This window comes from Falco punctatus (genome assembly GCF_963210335.1).
Source record: "Falco punctatus genome assembly, chromosome: Z".
Taxonomy (NCBI): Eukaryota; Metazoa; Chordata; class Aves; order Falconiformes; family Falconidae; genus Falco; species Falco punctatus.
The window spans coordinates 25401342-25415463 of NC_137586.1; the positions used below are offsets into that span (position 1 = coordinate 25401342).

Consider the following 14122-nt stretch of genomic DNA (forward strand, 5'->3'; position numbering starts at 1 on the left):
TATTAAATTTAGCATAAATATTCTCAGAAGGGTTGCGCTAAACTAAGTAACCCTCAGCAACTGCAAAAATACAACCTAGTAAAGCGTGTGAAAAAAACCCACCCTGCAGTAAACATTAGAAAAAAACATTAGTGCATGATTTTTGTGTGAGAAGTATATTCAATAAATTGGAACATAAGGAATGCAGTTCTACAATGTTTTCACTAAGCAGCACTTGTAATAGAAATCCTGATACTTAAGATTCAAAAAGAAGGGAGCAAGAACACATCTATCCAGGATGGCCAGACGCTTAAGCTGAGTGCTACATTGTAGCAACAGGCATATGATAAGCTTTTTAATTGTGTCTAGTTTGCTTAATAGTACAGATCATGTATTTTATTGATAAAAAAATAACATAACTATGTATTCATTATGCACCAATTATGCTTAACACGTCCTTGAAAAACTATTTGACTGATAAAGTACATACCAAGAAACACGTTTCCTATTGAATTTTTACTGAAAAAAGGAACACACTTTCCAGCAAAGACGGAATAAGCTTTAACTGCCTTTTGCTTTAATGGTGCTAGGACATGCAACAAGTATACAATCACAGGATCGCACCTCAGATGATTATCCACACAGTACAGACACACAGGCTCAATGCCAGACCATCCAAACCCAAACATACTGAACTCTGCCAGACTCGTACACTGCCACCTAACGCACCTTTGCAACTCAGCTCCCCAACACTGTTGCATCAGTCATTATCTGCTGTTTCCTTATTCTTGATGGTACCTCAGGCTATATTTCATAGCTGTCCATAACCCTGAATGTTTAATGTGCCCCAGAAAGTAATGGAAAAGACAAATAAAAGCAAAGCCCGTAGGTTACACAATTTAAATTTGGGCAAAAGGCATGATTTCAGTGATTTCTTCTGTTGCTTGATCTAGGACCACAAGATTTGTTGCACAGTCTAGGTCCATATCTAACATGATACACTCCCCTTGTTTCTATAAATTAACCTCTAATTAGCATAAAATGACAAAGCTAGAAGTAACACTGATGAAAAATAACCTTAAATAAAAGCTGATTTTCACTTTTTTTTTTCCTGGGGAGGTGGGGGTGGGAGTGTAATTAAGAGGCATTTCTATCAGCTTGGATAGCAACCATGGTTACATAGTATCATCCCCATTGTGTCTAGATGATAACTTCATGTTTGGTAAAACTTACTGTGCAGTATTAAACTAAAACAAATTTTACTTTTTATTCTGAGACTTCCTGGAAGTGTTTTATGGCTATGCTTGATGGTAGATACGGGCCTATGTCTATGTATGCCTATATTTGACACAAGGTAATCCTTTATCTGGATTTTAATGCATTGTATTATCTTAAGCAACACACAGACTGGCACTATGCGTTGTATTATCTTAAGCAACACACAGACTGGCACTCAAAACCAGAGATAATCCTACTAACTTCCTAATGTTAAAGGAAGAATCTTAACTCCATGTTTATTGAACATACAGTCTAATATAACTAATGTCTCCTCTTTCTAGGTGCACCTGCAGACACATCCAATCATCCCTCCTTCAACATCCCATAACATTCTTAAAATGGAGCTATGAAGTGTGTAGAGCTCCCTGCCTCCTTTCCTTTCACTACCAAATTTAAGACAAAGATACCCAACACATTAGCACATGGTAGACAACAGTGTGTATCTATCTGCATACCACAGCAATTCAACTTTCCTCACTATGACCTTTCTCAAGTGCCCTTCAGAAGTCAATTGAGCTCGTTCTAGTGACAATCCACTTCCAAACACATCCTTGTCTGAAAATGCCTCCCAACACTTGATGGATGCTTGTGCCAAATTAGTTGGCTAAGAAATAATTAAAAAAATAGTATCACAAAACATATTTCCAATCTGTTTCCCATGGTGAAACAAAGCAAAGACAATGTTAGAAGACAGTAACTTGCTGCTAGTACCCTTTTTCTTGGCTCATACCAATAACACTTCACAGAATCTCTATTGTACATTAGATTGTCATACATAACAAGGGAAGAAACAGTCAAACATAGGATCTGGAATTCTGAAATACATGCAGTTTGAGTAACTGCCTTACTAGGCTGACTATCTGACCTTGAAGCTATGACCAGAAGGCCTACACCAAAATACACATAAAGAATTCCACATAGCTGCTCCACAGTTTTGGGCACATCTATGAAAAAAGAAACACTGCCACTTCAGCTACAGTAAAAGAGGACTAAGCAGTGTTTCCTAAATAACCTACTCATGCAGAATTTCAGATTAAGCAACTTTAGTCTCTCTTTTCTTTTACTATATAAGACTAAGCAATTGTACAAAATATTAATCCCAAGCATGGTATATGACAAAAAGATCTTTAGCACCCTGCACAAGTAGACTGCTCTCATCGATAGGGTTATATTATAGAAAGAGAAACTAGCTGACACCAATGTTTGAATCCAGAGTCCTGAAGATTCTAGGAGCGTACAGCCTGGTACAGGATGAATTAATGGTTGATAGGCATTCACTCACCCACCAGCATCATCCCCCAAGATCCTTCATTTAAGTTGCGTTCCCTTGCCTGTCCTAGGTGTTGCACATTCCCCACTAGACAAACCATCTAGCAAATTCCACTCCAATATCCTAGTCTCAACACTACTTCACCTCTTTGTGCAACTAAGAGAAAATGAGCTTTTTGCTATTTATTCAGATAGGAAAGACCAGTCAACCAAGTACTGCTAAGCTGTTTTTCAAATGAATCTTGCCTAAATAAATCTGAAGAAAGTAATTAGTTTGATGTTTACTCTCAGTGGTTTGAATTATACTCTCTTCAATACTGCTAACCTTACAGGTCTCTACTTCAGGAGAAACCCAATACATACCTTTAAGACTAACATGTCACACAAAACCAGTAAGTATCAGAAGCTTTTTCCTACTTTATTCTGTAACTAGACTATTCAAAAATAAAAGAACACCTTCATTTCAGCCAGTACTCTAGATGCAGAATGACAATATAGAAGAGTCTCTGCTCTGAGATTTTAGAAGATTGGGAAGAATATAGGGAATGTGGTCGGAACATGCAGGGAGGCAATGAGGAAGGCTAAGGTCCATTTGGAATTAAATTGGGGTGGTGGGGGTGGTGGGGGAGTGGCGCAGAGCAAGGACAACAAGAAGGGCTTCTTCAAGCACATCAGCAGGAAAAGGACAACTAGGGAAACGTGTGCCCGCTGCTGAATGAGGTGGGTTCCCTGGTGACAAAGGACAGACAGAAGGCGGTTACCGCATGTTGTCTTTGCTTCAGGCTTCACTGCCAAGGCCGGCCCTCAGGAATCCCAGACCCTGGAGGCAGGAGAAAGAAAGACTTCCCCTTGGTCAAAGGACCATGTCAGAGATCACTTAAGCAAACTTGACACCCACAGATCCATGGGCCCCCATGGGATGCACCCCTGAGCACTGAGGGAGCTGGCAGATGTTAATGCCAAGCTACTCTCCATCATCTTTGAAAGGTCACGGAGGACAGGAGAGGTGCCTGAGGGCTGGGGAAAGCCAGTGTCGCTCCTGTCTTCAAGAAGGGCGAGATGGAGGACCCAGGAAACTACAGGTCAGTCAGCCTCAACCCCATCCCTGGAAAGGTGATGGGAACAGCTCACACTGGAGGCCATCTCAAAGCACGTGTAGGAAAAGAAGGTCATCAGGAACAGTCAGTGTGGGTTCACCAAAAGGAACCTGTGCCTGTCCAACCTAATAGCCTTCTATGATGGAATGACTGGGCTGGGTAGGTAAGGGCAGTGGGTGTTGTCTACCTTGACCTCAGCACAGCTGCATGGGTAAGCTTAGGAAGCGTGGGTTAGATGAGCAGGCAGTGAGATGGACTGAGAAGCCTGAATGGCAGAGCACAGGGGCTTGAGATCAGAGTCTAGCCGGAGGCCTGTAGCCAGCAGTGTTCCCCCTGGGTCAGTACTGGGACCAGTCCTGGTCAACTTACTCATAAATGAGCTGGATGAAGGGACAGTGTCCCCTCAGCAAGTTGCTGATGATACAGAGCTGGGAGCAGGGGCTGATACCCCAGCAGGCTGCACTGCCGTTCAGTGAGACCTGGACAGGCCAGAGAATTGGGCAGAGAGGAACCTGATGAAGTTCAGCAGAGGCAAGTGTAGGGTCCTGCACCTGGGGAGGAACAACCCCACGCACCTGCACAGGCTGGGGCTGACCTGCTGGAAGGCAGCTCTGCAGAGAAGAACCTGGGAGTGCTGGAGCACAGCAAGGTGCCCATGAGCCAGCAGTGTGCCCTGGTGGCCAAGGCGGCCAGTGGGATCCTGGGGGGCATTAGGAGAAGCGTGGCCAGCAGGTCCAGGGAGGTGATCCTCCCCCTCTGCTCTGCCCTGGTGAGGATGCATCTGGAGTGCTAGAGCCAGTGGTGGGCTTCCCAGTTCAAGAGAGACAAGGAACAACTACTGGAAAGGGTCCAGCGAGGGCCACAAAGATGGTGATGGGGCTGGAGCATCTCACTTCTGAGGAAAGGCTGAGGGAGCTGGGCCTGCTTAGCCTGGAGAAGAGAAGACTGAGAGCGGATCTTACCAATGTCTACAAATATCTTAAAGGTGAGTGTCAAAAGGCTGGGGCCAGGCTCTTTTCAGTAGCACCCAGCAACACGACAAGGGGTAAAGGGTACGAACTGCAATAGAGGAAGTTCCATCTAAATATAAGGAAGAACTTCTTTACTGTGAGGGTAACAGAGCACTGTAACAGGCTGCCCAGAGAGGTTGCAGAGTATCCTTCTCTGGAGACATTCAAAATCTGCCTGGATGCAAGTCTGTGCAACTTGCTCTAGAAGAACCTGCTTTAGCAGTGGGTTGGACTAGATGATCTCCAGTGGTCCTTTCCAACCCTGACCATTCTGTGATCACCTTAAGAGTACAGGATAGCATCATACATATTAATGGGACAGCAAAAACTTAAAAATAATGATCAGAAGAAGCTTTATACCTTTTAAGTGGCTAAAAAGCCCATGCAGTAAAGTTCAGAATACTGTTGGAATTAAGTTGCAACTAATAAAGAAGTTTGGTACAGACAAATCTTACAGTTGCTTGTGCACAGCAGCAGCATACATGTACTGCTAACCTTTTAAAAGTTGCAAATCTAGAACTCTGGTTCAAGCTGAAGTAACATCTCAAAAGAATTACAGTTTCTGTAGGCTTTTTCTTTACATGTATGTACTTGTAGATCCCACGCTTGATGATTAAGTGGCAGTTCACTTCTGAAAACAGTAGAAGGTAGGAATTAACTTAAAAAACTGCATTAAGTTATGTGCAAGTTCTGTTAAAGAACTTCGTAGCCAATCTAGAGCTGACAACGAACAGCCATTTCTAAGCACATAAACCTGAATCCACAAACACACAGGAGTGCCAACAGGACTCCACTTAAATGCATACTGCTAAGACTTCTCCAGAGGTGAAGAAAAAGTGTATGAAGGACTTAGCTTCTGAAATCTAGCCTGCTGGAACTCCCTCCCTGTCCCCAACCAAAACAACCCACAGGCTGTTTTGAAACTATGGATGACAGCAACTGTATTTACTTACGTGAGCTTTAATTAAAATAACTGGGCAACAACCCTTGTTTCAGAATTACTGGACCTTAGCATAGTTGAGCTACAGTTTCTAAATAAACTAAACCCAAATGGAAGGATCCATATAGCAAAGTCTTTTCATTTTCAGTCATGAACATTTTCAAATAACTTTTGTTTATCTGTTCTATCCACAGAACATCTATACAAAAAGACAAGGACAGATGGCTAGGTACAGGAATTCATGCTTCATGATGTTAACATCACTAAGGTCATGAAGAGATGATCAAAGGGGTCTATACCATGACGGAGACAGTATGACAAGAGCAGTAGTATCAGCAGTGTTTTGTCCTGCCTCACCTTCCAAAGAACATTTTTAATTAAATGAAGCTGACCAAAGGCACTTGCAAGATACAGAGAATTAGCAAAGCATCAAAAATGCACAACGGCACAAAAAACTTTCAGGGATCACTTGCACATGACCATTATTAGCTGATACTCATATTGCCTGGTAAACAAACATTTTTTTTGATGTTTGATGTTTAGACATTGATTTTGTCTAAAGCTCTGTCATAGAACACAACCTCTTGAAAAAGGTTTATTCAGGTGCTCCCTTTCTGACCCCTGAAAACACACCTGTTCTATCACTGTGCTTCTCAGGAAGCACTAGAATGACTTGCATCCTTGGCAAACCCAGACTAAGTTCTGGACTCCTTATGAAAACACCAATGTGCAACAGTAATAAGCCATTAAATATCAGATGCTTATTCTGTGATGGATCTATTAAGTCTCTCCAAGTGAGCTGTTGAAATCTGGGTATGCACACCTGCCAGTGAAGAAATTTTAAAGTCTGCATTTAAATTCATGGTTTGTTCCTTTTACCATTGCAGGATTGTTCAGAGCAGCAATATAAGGAATGGCATCAAAGATTATGATGAGAAATCTGAGAAGCAGGGGGACACAGTCACTGGTATCAATAAATGACAAGGATTTTTTATAATTCAAAGGATGGTACAAAAGCCTCTTTGAAGTAGGAGGCTTTCACGTTTAAGAACGGCCCATGTGAATTCTTCATCTGAAGGGATTCTGAAAAACAACTTGTAAGAACTATGAATTGACCTGTTTCTCCTGTATGTGTTGGTACTGTCGACATGTTACAATTTTTTGACTAGGCACCCAATTATTTCACTGGTACCAAGCCCCTCCCCACACACCCCCCAAAAAACCCCAAAACATTTCTACACAGTGTACTGTGAGTAACACCTTATTTTACAAAAGTATTGTCCCCAGGAAGGCACTGCAATCTAGTCAAGTAGTAAGAATTCAGTAACAGATTTCCCAAACAGAAATCTACTTTCACACCCGCTGCTCAAATTGTGGTCCACGATTCAAAAGTCATTTTAGATGCTACCTGTTCTTCAAGTCCCCTATTTTACAAGGCAACCTTTATGCTTCTCTAATAACTATCCATCAGCACCAAGATAAGTAACATTACCAAATATTATCATTTTTCTCCAGACAAACTGTATTAGAAGCTAGTCAAGATGCAGTTACAGTTTTGCATCAATACTTCTACCAGAACTGCCCATAATCTTACCACCTCACTGCAGCCAGAAACTTACAAAGTTTAGTATTGAAGAGGTTTTTGACTAAGTTGAGTATTTGCCTTGCTTCAGTCTTCTGATTTACCTGAAATATGGTATTAAAATTAAAGAAACAGGTTGGTATATCTCATTTAGATATTTCAAGTAAGCATGCTTTACTTTTCAAATAAAACTAATTCTCAGAATAAAACATGAACATGTATACTAACAAATTCCACTGCCTACATACACATTTAGTGCGGCAAATGTCAGACAGAACAATTCATATTCAATATAAAAAGTAACTATCAGACATTCAAAAATCATAGAACTTGATAAGAACCTAGTCCCACCTACACAAAAATGTCCTTTTCTTCCTTTCCGATGATGTTTCAATTCTTTCAAAATTATGCTCTATTTAGATCTTTTTATTACATCTTTTCTCTCAAGTTCTACTCAAATATTTTCTCTTACCAAAAATAAAGATATTTTGCAGATCAAATTCCTTCTTATTCCTGCTCACTAAAATTAGTTGCTAAAAAGTTAAATCATTAAGTAAAAAAAATAATTGTACTTACTAAAAGTTGTTCCTGCATCTAAAATGAGTTAAGAGTTTTCTAAATAATTTTCTTGATGATTCTAGGGAATTTGCTTCTCTGTTTTGCTGGCCATTTTTCACTTATGGAGTGCAGGTAACACTTATTTTTTTAATGTTTCATTGGGTTAAATTCATATTTGTGATGTTACTGGCCACATAGTTCATAGCTATTACGAGTGCAAAAATATGTTATCAAAAGAATTTGACAATTTGTTTCTCTGTTTAGAATCTAGACTTATAAAAGCCCGTACTTTATAAAAACAGACTTTGTTTCAACTATGTATGTTCATCACTTACTGGTTCTTCTTTAATGACCAGACACAAGTCACCATCACTGCTACGAGTGCCAAACCCGTTCAGTGAGGACCCAACCAAAAAGAGTCTGCTCCCTGTAACAGAAGAATCACAGAATAAAAATTCATGTGACATATCATGGTTTGAAAGGAAGGAAGAACCGCAAACCTGAAAAACATTGAAACTGATATTAAGTAATCAAATGCAAAACATACGTGGAAAAATGTGCTGAATTTCTCTCTGGAGTTCTATTCTGCAGAGTTCTTTTCTGTTCAAATCACAGTTCTTTTGCTGATACACTTGAAACAAGTCCAAAACCTGCTGACTTAACTTGACACACACATTCAAAAAGCAAAGACAGAGAAAAGTGAACATTCATTCCTGCCAGAGATGCAATTACATGAAACACAGAAGACTGCATTAAAAAAAAAAATACCCAGCATAATTTTGTATGACCTATTCCATTGTCTAGGGTTTTAGTGCACTTGAATTCATATTGAACAACTCCCTGGAAGAAATTTCTGCAAGGTTTTTATATTTAAATTGTTCTGTTATAAAGTATCTATCCACAGGAAATAATTTTTGCCTCATCAGTATCTGCAGCCTTTCAGGGAATAAGCAGGGAAAGACCAGAGATATATTCTGCTGACTTTAACATCAACAGTTTGCCTACCAATAATAGGGAGAAAAATAAATATTAAAACTTATTTGTTAGCTTTTTTATCCCACAAACTATTAAAGAAGTAGTCAGATCTTTGGTGGAAGGAGGCACTAACTGCTTCTCTTTCACAACACTTATATGCTATAATCAACAGGCATATTGATACTAAAAAACCCTTTCACATTGGTGCAGATCAAGTATGAGGACTGATTAGCCACATGCTTTTCATCTAACTAAAAAAAGAAAAAAAACTGAGTTCCAACTGCACTGCCCACCTAAAAAAGGCATCCTCTTCTGTGTGTAGAACAGCTAGGACAGTAACTTTTATCTTTTTCTGGAGACAGGCAGAGAACGTCTTTACAGGCCCAACACTATTTTTTCAGAATGGGCTTCTCTGTCATTACTAGGGTGGGTTTTCTTTCATCAAGACTCTCCCTACCCCCAGACATGTGACAAATGCACCATCCCTCCAATTTCTGCTTCCTGGAGCAGGCAATTTTCCTGACATTAGAGTATGGAAACCAAACAACATAAGCAAACACCACCCCTACCCCCCAAAAATGCTCCAAACCCAAACACACACAAGGAGACTATAAAGGACCACAGTGGCAGCTACATTTATTGAAATACCTTCTAATGACAGCTCAGCAATAGAGATGCTATGACATATTTGAGAACCTTGCAGAAATTTTTGTGGTCTCCCACAGAACCACTTGCATGCTGCCTACTCAGAAGACAGATGTAAAGCACAGGCATAGAAAGATATTACCTTATCTTTGGCCACAGGGAGCGTGGTTTCTGTAAGATCTGGAAATATAGTATCTTGCAATAGACTGGCACATCCACCTAAATCTTGTACGTTACGTGTATTGAACAGTGGAGATTGAATTGATCCTGGAAAGAAGTATCTACATCCTCCTGGTAAAGGCACTGCTTGGTTAACTACAGTTGTTTGAGTATGTTGTGAATGAAACCGCTGCCGTTTGACATCATGCGGAGCACTTTCTACACTTAGTCTCCTAGAGAGAGAGAGAGAGAGAGAAAGAAATCCCTCTAGTTTGCAAGCTCCAGTCTACAATCGGAAGAAAGTTGCTATAAAGTACAAATATCAATGCTTAATTATGTGACTATTTCACTAAAAGCAAGTATTCTACTGAACAAAAGGTGTCCATCCTAGATATTAGGTGAAATAAACCTGGAATGGGAAAAGAGAATGTACAACTGTAAAAGTGCAGCTACCCGTGAAGTGAATTGATGCAACTACTTTACAAGAGTGTCTGTACTAACCAGTTTAAACCTAAATGGCAAGTTCAGCTAAGCAAGGACACCTTGAAAAGTTATCACAGTAGTTCAGGGACAACATACTTTTTTTTTTTTTAAGAAAAAAAAGATACACAGACTATGTAAAGGTACTTTTCTTTTAAATTCACTTAAGTACAGTGAGAAGTTTTGTGGATTTCTGAATACCCAGTGATTAATGAATTCAGCAGTCGGGAGGAGAGAAAAATATCACAATAGCAATTCAATGTAGCATTTGCCAGTGTCTTAGATTATACAGACAGTAAACCATGTAATCTAGGCAAGAAAGAAACACTACATTTGGCAAATAGAACTAACAATGATATTAAGCTAGACGCGTCATAAACCTGAAGTCTCAGTATCAAACACTGGTCTGTATATCTTCATTAAGTCGTTTGTCACAGGAACTCAAATATATTTGAAGAGATACACTGATATTACACTTTGGCATCTTAACTATTCATTAAAAAAAAGCTGAAAAGCTGATCAGTGGCCGAATACTGTGGCCCATCCACAGTAAAGAATATTCATGCTTTGTTTATAGGTCAAGTATTGCATAAAGTTAACCAGTATGGGGGTAATCATACATTCTTCTAATTAAACAGCATGTAATCAAATGTTCATGTGTGTCAACAAATGAAATATTAGTAAAACCATAGTAATTTCTTGTAGTCAGAAAAGCTGGAATCAAAGTAGTTTGGGGACCTGAACAGACAGTATTACTAATAACAAAAATTTAACTGAAGAGACCTCAAGCCATCGTTTCAGTTTTCCAGTCTGAGAGAGGTTCTAATAACATTACCTTCCTGCAATCTTAAAGGAACTCATAACGTAACATTAAATCAAAGCACAACGCTGTTTCAGCATATTTTGACTTAGAACTTGCATAAAATTATGTTCAGCAAATATACCTTAAGAAGAGTCAACTTAAGATCTAAGGATCAACTAGTTGACTGCAAACTTCCTAACATAGCATAGCTTTCCATAAACCAGACTGGTCAAGGGGAAAACATGCATGTAGCACGAAACCAGGAACTTTAGTTCATGTGACAGTTATAAGCTCAATTAAAGCTTAACACCATATACTTAATTCTATGTATTTTATGATCTGTTAAATCTGGAAGAGAAACAGCATACAGGAAATAGTTTTGAAGACAGATTACATAAAGCTTCCTCCCCACCAGCCAATTCACAGAATTATTACAAACACATATCAACTACTATTTTTGAACTGCTAAGAAGTGACTTTTTCTAGAATGTTAAAAGAAAATAAAACCACACATTCATCTGAAATTCCTCCTTCTGTTGTAACTAAAGTAACAAAGGAAGTCATGTAAATTCAAGTAAGTTTAGGTTTTTTGAAAAGTAGAAAAACTATGTTTGAATAAAATTCAAAGAACTTATGTATGCCTGAATTTAGCACTTTGTGTTTGAAAAATAAAGGATCACGTAATTAAGAAAATCAGGAGAGATGTCTAGTGTGTCACCAGAAAAACATTATAATTTCCATAAAAGAGCAAGGGTACAGTCTTACTCTTGACAAACTAACAGGAAAAGAACACTCAATTATATTGACACAAACCCTTTTGCAGGCAAGCACACACAGCCTATGACCTATGAATGAAACTGAACACAAATACTGTGTTCAGTTTTGGGCCCCTCACTTCAAGAGGGACGTAGAGGTGCTGCAGCGTGTCCAGGGAAGGGCAAGGGGCTGGGGAAGGGTCTGGAGCACAAGGCTTGTGAGGAGCAGCTGAGGGAACTGGGGTTGTTTAGTCTGGTGAGGAGGAGGCTCAGGGGGGACCTTACTGCTCTCTACAGCTGCCTCTCTCGAGAGGAGGCTGGAGGCAGATGGGGGTGGGTCTCTTCTCCCAGACAACAAGTGACAGGATGAGAGAAAACAGCCTCAAGTTACACTGGGGAGGTTTAGTTTGGGTATTAGGAAAAAATTCTTCACTGCAAGGGTGCTGAAGCATTGGAACAGGCTGCCCAGGGAGGTGGCGGAACCAGCATTCCTGGAGATATTTAAAAAACATATAGATGTGGTACTTAGTGGCATGGTTTAGTGATGGACTTGGCAGTCCTGGGTTAACAGTTGGACTTGATGATCTTAAAGGTCTTTTCCAACCTAAATGATTTGATCATTCTATTATAGTATTAAAATAAAACATGTAAATCACAGTTCTGTAAGGCTACAACTGTTTGAAGAGAAAAAATACACATGCTAAGTCACTTATGAGTACTACAGTTCTCAAAAGCAGGTACACGAATGCTTTAAAAAGCCATGACATGGCCTTTTTCATCAAAAAACATTTTATTCAGTACTGCAACCGCTAACGTAATCAAGTTGCACATGAAATTGGTATTAAGACAAGCTTCACCACAGGTACATTAAAAGCAGAATTAATCACATACACACAAAGAACTTACTTTCTTGCTCGGAATGACATGGGGGCATCAGACATATGTCCTGGACTGCTATTTCTGCAAGTCATTGGCTGCAGTGTAACAGGTGGAGTAGTTGGAAGATTCCCACTGAACAGAGCCCTGGAGAGACTACAGTCCATAACTGTTACTCATATGATAACCAAGATGCTTTTTATGGTTTAGTGGTTTTTCTTAAGTGAATATTAAACTCAGCTAGTCCTGACATTTTTTTCTTAGAAGCAATACATCTGTCTTTTCTATTCAAAACGAAAAGGTATTTCAGTATGTAATATAATTTTCATTAAAGAAACAGAAGATGGTCATTATTCATAGCACATGTGTAAGGAGAGGTTAGTAAACAAATTAACTTAAGGTACTGTTAAATTTAAAGAGCCTAAAGAACACTTCAGTGTCTTCAAATCTAGCCCCAAGAATAAATGTTTCTTCCCCTTCTCATGTCCTCCCTGTTATCCTCAGTAAACAAATACAAATTAAGATCTTTAAAACTGAACTGTGGATTACCACCTTTAGTCAGTGCAATGGCTTCTCATTCATTACACACAATGCAGAACATTAAAACTGCAGGTCACCAACAGAAATGTTACAGCTCTGTTTTCACACAACCCCTTCCTATTTTTTTTTTTAAAGTTTAACGCAGTTTAATGTTAAAAACAGTGAAACACATCCTCCATGAACAGAAATATTTCTTTTAAGAAACCGTTAACTCTCTTTTACAACCCAATCCCCACTATCAAATCTTACTGTACTTACTCTGTGTTCTGAAAATTAAACTGAGCATCAGTAACTTGCTGCTGAAAAAGAAAAGGTGGTATACTTAGACAAAGATTATCGAAGAAATCACTCTGCTGTTGATATTTTGAAAGGAACTGTGGATGACTCAAATCATGGGATTTTGGAAACATCCTCCTTTGTACTTGAAGTGAACATGTATCCTTTCACCTACATTTAAAAAACGAAAAAGAAATCAAAATTAGGCAACAAGAAATCCTAGTTACATTTTAAACTCTTGGTTAAAAATTCAAATAATCTAAAACGTATTTCCAGAAATTCCTTAAAAGAATTGTGATTGTGGGCTAGTTTTATCTCTTTTCAGGAGAAGACATCAAATAAAAACAGTATATTCTCCTCAGTTTCACAACTATTACTTCCTTTATTTATGTTTAAAAGTGTATTTTTATTTGGTCCCCTCCATTTTAAGTTTAATTTTAGAAAAATTACATGACACAAGACATAGTTTCTATCTGAAGGAAAAGTAACATATTATAGTGGAATATGTTTCTTATTTCAAACATTCCACAATGAGGTTCATAATATGTGGGAAGAAACACTTGACTACATCATAAAAACATGAAGATGCAGCTGATCATGAACTATAAATAAAATTAATTTTTTTCAAGATATGATATGCAAAGAAGCAGTCAAATAATGACAACAATTGGAAAGTCAACTATCATGCTTTAAAAATGTCATATATATATAGTGGAATTTTAATGTTTGTGCTTGCTGAATGGAATCCATGATAGAAAAAGGTAGGTTTACCATCTCCTAAATTTGAAATTTATTCTGGCACAACTGACTGCTATTTGGTCTTGTATCATTACATGCATTACACATTAGCAGAAACGTTGGATGAAAAAGAAAACCTTTGTCTCTGCAACAAGCTGAACTG

The 14122-nt window shown here is 38.8% G+C and overlaps 1 protein-coding gene across 11 annotated transcripts in view; it reads right to left on the minus strand.

Annotated features, from left to right (window-relative positions):
- TENT2 (terminal nucleotidyltransferase 2) overlaps positions 1 to 14122 on the minus strand; it is a 45169-nt gene that overhangs the window by 29151 nt on the left and 1896 nt on the right. For 3 of the 11 annotated variants that reach the window (XM_080370868.1, XM_080370871.1, XM_080370872.1), the window contains 6 exons: positions 13204 to 13392; positions 12436 to 12561; positions 9476 to 9725; positions 8261 to 8375; positions 8049 to 8140; positions 7193 to 7259 (listed from right to left, as the gene is read on the minus strand). In XM_080370868.1, coding sequence (XP_080226994.1) covers positions 7193 to 7259; positions 8049 to 8140; positions 8261 to 8375; positions 9476 to 9725; positions 12436 to 12561; positions 13204 to 13355 — 802 coding nt within the window. In that variant the 5' untranslated portion in view covers positions 13356 to 13392. The remainder of the gene's footprint in view (positions 1 to 7192; positions 7260 to 8048; positions 8141 to 8260; positions 8376 to 9475; positions 9726 to 12435; positions 12562 to 13203; positions 13393 to 14122) is intronic. The other 8 variants (XM_080370874.1, XM_080370870.1, XM_080370877.1 and 5 more) reach the window with 5 other exon arrangements.